We start from the raw sequence: 5,914 nt of genomic DNA, 5'->3' as shown, positions 1-5,914 counted from the left end.
AGCTCAGGGAGCCCCACAGAGGGAGGACAGAAGGTAGAAGGAAAGAAACCTTCTAACTGTGGCAGAAAAGGACATTTCCAAGCCCAATGTCACAAACAGCCAATGGGGGGGGGGGCAGAGAATCCTTTTGTTTTGTTTGTACCAAGACAGGCCAGGGGGCAGAGAGCAATTAAGAACTGTGCCCAAAGGGCTATAAAACTGCATAACTTTTGATGAAATCCTGAACACAGCTTATTCTCTCCCAGTTTCCAGGAAATGCTAAAATGCTCATCCTGGAAACTTAGTTTCCCAGACTCTCTTTATTATCATTTTTAAGGCAACTATGATGTTCCCAGACTGCCTTTGATACTATCTCCAAAGCAGAATCAACATCTCAATGCACATCCTTGTTTCTGCCTTTATTTCCCCTCCTCCCCTGAGGAACCCTCAGGCTTATATTTCCCCTATAAAAGATGTGCTTATGGGAGCAGAGGGATGGAAGAGGAAATGGGAAATCAGAGGTTGCTCATACACAGCACTTTCTCCCAGGGAGGTGTAACTCCCCATCTCGGCCACATGCACAGATGACACACTCACACTGTCACACAGGTGGGCATGAGCCACGATTACAGGCATAAACAACAGAGAGAAGTGAGACGTGGAACCACAATCCTGATGCCTAGTTTTAAAAAAAAGGTTCATTCTTAACAGGGCTTCATGACCAGACCTGCGGTGTTTGCCCAAGCTCAGGAAATGTCAGTTCTGTGATTTGGCTCCTAACAAATTCACCCAGAGGGTGAGGGCAAAGGATTGTTGCTCTCCCACGCTTAGGACAAAGTTTTCTTGCTGGGCCTTAGTTATGGAAAACAAGGTGTCTCCTGAAAGGAAAAAGAGAAAAAGAGAGGAACAAAAATAAAAAAGAGTGGTCATGGCCTGGGGATCCTGACATAGACAAACAAAAGGTTTTCTGAGGAGAAATTCTACTTGTTCTTGCTCTTAGGCCCCATCCAACTTGTTTTTCTTCTACATAACCAGGCATTCAGAGTCACTTCTAGATCTTACTCTTTTTATCAATGGCTCTTTTCTTTAAATCAGAGAAATCCTGAGCTCCTCAACCTGACTCTCTTTGGAGTATAAAGATTAGCCCAGCCAATTCTCCACTGTCCTGGATGCTTCACTTGTCAGCAAAGTACTTAAGATTCACTCTTTTGTCCAGTTAGACAATAAATGTCTCTGCTTTTCCTTCTTAGCCTAAAGACAGTAGAAGGAAGCAATGGGCCCATGTAAAAATCTTCACCATTCTTCTCCTCTAGATGCTTCTTAAAACCAATAGATGTCAAAGGAGTCTGGGTAAGTGAAATAACTTTTTTCCAGCCAATCCTGGGGGAGCTTTTTGATGTAGCAGATAAGAGAGCTGGGCCTGGAGTCCAGGGGAAGCCTTTTCCTGAGTTCACATTCCAGGCTTGGGGTCAGGAACCTTCCTCTTCCACAGTTCAGATCTGGCCTCAGACACTTACTAGCTGCATGACCCACAGCAAGGCACATAGTTCTATTTGCTTCAGTTCTTCATCAGTAAAAGAGTAAGAGAAGTAGATGGCAAACTAGTCCAAGATCTTTCCTAGAAATTTCAAATAGAGTCATGAAGAGCCTTACTGAGTATTAAACATCAAAAAACACAACAAAACTCTAGTCCAGAACCCCTCACCTGAAATCTTCTCTCAGTTCCCAGCCCATCTGCCACAGCTCCAAGAGGGGACTTGCCAGATCCTCTCCCTTTAATGTTGCTCCCTCCTATATTTTCACTTCTCCCCAGCTTCCTCTTCCCCCATGACCTCTGTCTTCTCTTTCCTTTCTCCTCCCACCTTGTTTTCTCCTGACCAGGGCAGTTGTATAGAGGATTAAATACAGTCACTGAGAGAGCTCTTTCAGAGGATGGAATAAGAGACTTGAGGGAAGTGATAGGAGGCCAGTTGATCTCTCCCTCTTTATCACACAAGGAGGACTCTGACAGACTAATTCAAGTTCTTCTTTGGTAGATTCTAGATTTCTGACTGAAGGCAATGCTTGAGATAGAATTTGCCACCATTGCATAGAAGCATTTGGAAAAAAAAAAAGACTAGGAGAATTCTGGGAAGATGGCAGAGTAGTTTAGAAAATTCCAAGCTCTATTAAAAAGATAAAATGGCACCTCAGGAAAAATGTCCAGTGACAAGAAATGAACACAAGTGGGGGCAGAGCTGGCCCTCCTGGAATGACCAGAGAAGGTACCAAGGGTGGACCTCACATGGAGGTTTGGTCAGGGTGAAAGGTAACAACTCCAGGCAAGCTCTGCTGAAACAGCAAGCAGTGAGCCCTGGGTAGCTGGGCAGGGAGGTAGCCTTGGCTGAGGCACAGGAAGCTTCATCTCCCAGACAGTGTGGGGAGTGTGAGGTCAGGAAAGACTGAGGGAACCCCTCATAAACAAAAACCCCTGTCTATGAAGGTGCTGGGGCCAACTGTGCTGCTGAGAGTCAGCCCTGCCCAAGGGGAAACCAGCATATGCCTGGTGATGGCAGAAGCAGTAGGACAGGGACACTGCTGGCTGTGGGCACTTACAGAAGGATGGAGTCCCTGGGGAGGAATCAGGGGAAAATAATGTAAAAAGTTCATGCAGAGAACAAGAAAAACCCACAAGGAAGCAAAGCAAAGATGGGCAGCTCTGAACACAGTGTGTAGGATTTATTATAAAGAATTAGTTTTTAAATTTAAAATAAATAAAAAAATAAAAAATATTAAGAAGAAAAAATTTTTTAAATGATAACATATCATTCCATTGCTCTCTTCAGGGAAGTGGGGGAGGGATAGAAAGCTGGTTCCCCTAAACTATGCTAAGGAATAAAAGGATGGCTTGCTTTCCATTTTAGGAGGCTCCATTCTTAGTGCCCAAAGCATCCTTACTTAGTGGGACAGCAGGTCATGGATTAGGATAAAGTGCAGGATATCAGTATCTGTCTTATGTTTTATGCCTTTAGGCTGGGACAGCTGAACTACACATTATTGACTCTTGTGCAAGCCCTCTTGCTTTTGGAACCATTTTTGTTCTTATTTCAATAATTTTTGGTATTTTGTAACACAATTTGGGGTTTCTTTAAGAAGATACTAAAGGGATTTCCCATTTCATCTTCCAGCTTATTTTACAAATAAGGAAATTGAGGCAAACAAGGATAAGTGCTTGCTTAAGCTCACACAATTCAGGATCCAAGGCAATATTTGAGCAAGAAGATGAAAGTTCCTAGCCAAAGACTGGATACATTACATAGTGCTAGCAGTCTCATAAAAAAGTAAAATTGATTAAAAGAAAAAAAAAATAAAAAAATAAATCTAAGGGCAAGTAAGATTTGTGGGAGCACGTATCACACAAGGCTCCAAGAATCAGGGACATATTCAAGGTCTGAAGGTCTCAGGGCCTTCCCCTGAGCTGGAGTCAATCACTTCTGCTCCCAGAATCCCCCACACCTCCCAGCTGCTTTGCATAAAGAGATCCCCAGGGGGAGGGCCTGCAGACACAGGAGGATAAACTGGGCTTGAGGCAGAGCAGCCACAGGGGAGGAGTCACTGCAAAATGGAGTCTCTGTCCCAGCTTCTCTGTGGGCTCCTGATGCTTTGGGTCCCAGGTGAGAACTTTAGACAACAAAACACGGAGACGGGCAACGTGACATGAGATGGGAGAAATTAAGGAAGCTCAGAATCTCTGGGGACAGGAGCCAGTACAGTCCAAGGGGGAATGAGGATTTCTGTGAGGTCAGGGGGATTTTCAGAGCCAAGGAGTCTGTGGGCCAAGAATCAGAATGAAAGGAAACTCTGCTCTGTTTATTTCTTGTTGGTTTATCACTAATTTCTGTTCTTAGTTTCCAGGGGAGAAATTGTGCTGACCCAGTCTCCACCCTCCGTGCCTGTGAGCCCAGGAGAGAGAGTCACCATTAGCTGCAAGGCCAGCCAGAGTGTCACAACCAGTGATAAAAAGACTTACCTACACTGGCTCCAACAGAAACCAGGACAGTCTCCTCGGCGACTCATTTATAAGGTTTCCAACCTGCAGTCAGGAGTCCCGGCCCGCTTCAGTGGCAGTGGTGCTGGGAAGGATTTCACCCTCACAATCAGCAGTGTGGAGGCTGAAGATGGGGCAGTCTATTACTGTGCTCAAAGATCTTTTACTCCTCCCACAGTGTTACAGCCCTGAACAAAAACCTCCCCAGGCCTGGGCTGGCTGCTCAGGGAGGCCCAGCTGCCTCCTCTCCTTCCTCTGCTGCAGCAGCTGCTGGGGGCCTGCTCAGGGGCAGGGTCTCTGGGGCTGATGAGACAAAAGGGACTCGGGGCTCAGGGGAAAGGCCACAGTTTGAGAGCTCGGTGCTCTGGGGACTCTTGCTCCTCTTCAGCCATGAGCAGAATCATCAAAGAAAGAACCACCCACTCAGACTGGGTCACCCCACAATGCCCTGGGCCTGAGGCACTCTCCCATTCCTATTCCATCTGCCTCCCCTCGGCACAAGAAACAAAGAGAAAGTAGCAACTTCTGGCCAGAGATTCTTTCTGTCCTTTCTCCCTGACTCAATATTCCACAGCAGTCAATGACTCTTGGGACCAAGAGCACAAGAAGATCAGGTAACAGGCTAATGAACTCCATCAATGGCCCCAGCTTAAAATTCATATCCTCTAAGCAGCCAGATGGCACGGGGCAGCTGCCCTGGAGTCAGGAGGACCTGAGTGCAAATCCAGACTCAGACACTTCATATTTTCCAGTTGTGTGACCCTAGGCAAGTTACTTAAGCCTAATTGCCTCTGGAAAAAAAATTCATACTCTGGATCCATTTTCGCTGACCATGCATTTAAATCAGATTTTTATCTACTTTTATTTTATCTATTCATGCCTGGCACTATAAAGATCTCTCCGGAGTCTCCTCTGTCCACTCTTTTCAAAGGAAGACTTCAATTCCTACAAAGAAGGGGAATAAGAGTTTGGTGCCAAGAAGCCGGACATTCGGCTCTCCTCATAGTTTTGGAGTCTGCTCAGAATTATAACGACCTCCCCCATCTTAATAATATTAATCTAATAAAACTAATTTTTATAATCCAATTGATGGAAACTGTGATCTTTGGGGGAAGGGTAAACCTTGTTTAGAATCCCAACCCCTCCTGCCTCTTGGGAGAGGCCCCATGCTCCTATTTAGGAGAAACTCCCATAGCATCTCCACCCACAATTCAATTGGAGATCTTGGCCTGGGGCATAATCACCACCCTTGAGTGGAAGGTTCCCCAGGTCCAGGCTAGAAAACCCCAATATCATGAAAGGCTGTGCGCCCAAACCTTAGCAAAAAGTGCTGACAGGATGTTGCCTGCTGAGAAAGCTGTTTTCTCAGTGAAATAAACCCATTTTTTTTTTTTTTTTTTGCCACAAACCTGCCCTGTATTTGTTCAAGTTTGCACATTCTTTTGCATACCCTGCCACCAGCCAGGAGATTACTCAACCCTCATTTCTCACACCTCCATCTGAACTCCTCATTGCGATCCCTTAATAGGAAAAAGCTGTGGAACATTCCGCATGTCAACATATAAATATATACAGAGAGGGGAAGAAAGAAAGAGAGAGAGAGACAGAGAGAGAGAGAGGGTGGAAAGGACAAACAAGAGTAATATCTCGAACCCATTCCCCTTATCAAAGAAAGAGATTTATTCTTCAACCTTTTCTTTTCTAAGAAGCCCATCTCTGGGCTTCAGGTGAAACTGATGCTATATCCAACCATTCTGAAGAACAATTAACAACTATACCCAACGAGCTATACAACTGTGCCATAACCTTTGGTGTGCCTGAACACAGCTAATTCTTTCCCATTTTCCAGGAACTGATAAAACGCTCATCCTGGGAACTTAGTTTTACATCACCACAGCGCATTAAGAA

The 5,914-nt window shown here is 45.2% G+C and overlaps 1 gene segment (V, D, J or C); it reads left to right on the top strand.

Annotated features, from left to right (window-relative positions):
• Positions 1–3,552: 3,552 nt before the first annotated feature.
• On the top strand, positions 3,553–5,348 carry LOC127547665 (immunoglobulin kappa variable 3-11-like). The segment is given in 2 exon segments: positions 3,553–3,632; positions 3,867–5,348. Coding segments are annotated over 2 exon segments (384 nt in total).
• The last annotated feature ends 566 nt before the right edge of the window (positions 5,349–5,914 follow it).

Source organism: Antechinus flavipes, chromosome 2 (assembly GCF_016432865.1).
Source record: "Antechinus flavipes isolate AdamAnt ecotype Samford, QLD, Australia chromosome 2, AdamAnt_v2, whole genome shotgun sequence".
In the NCBI taxonomy this organism is placed as follows: Eukaryota; Metazoa; Chordata; class Mammalia; order Dasyuromorphia; family Dasyuridae; genus Antechinus; species Antechinus flavipes.
Note: the sequence above shows the minus strand (reverse complement) of the source record. Positions and strands in the feature narration are given on the sequence as shown.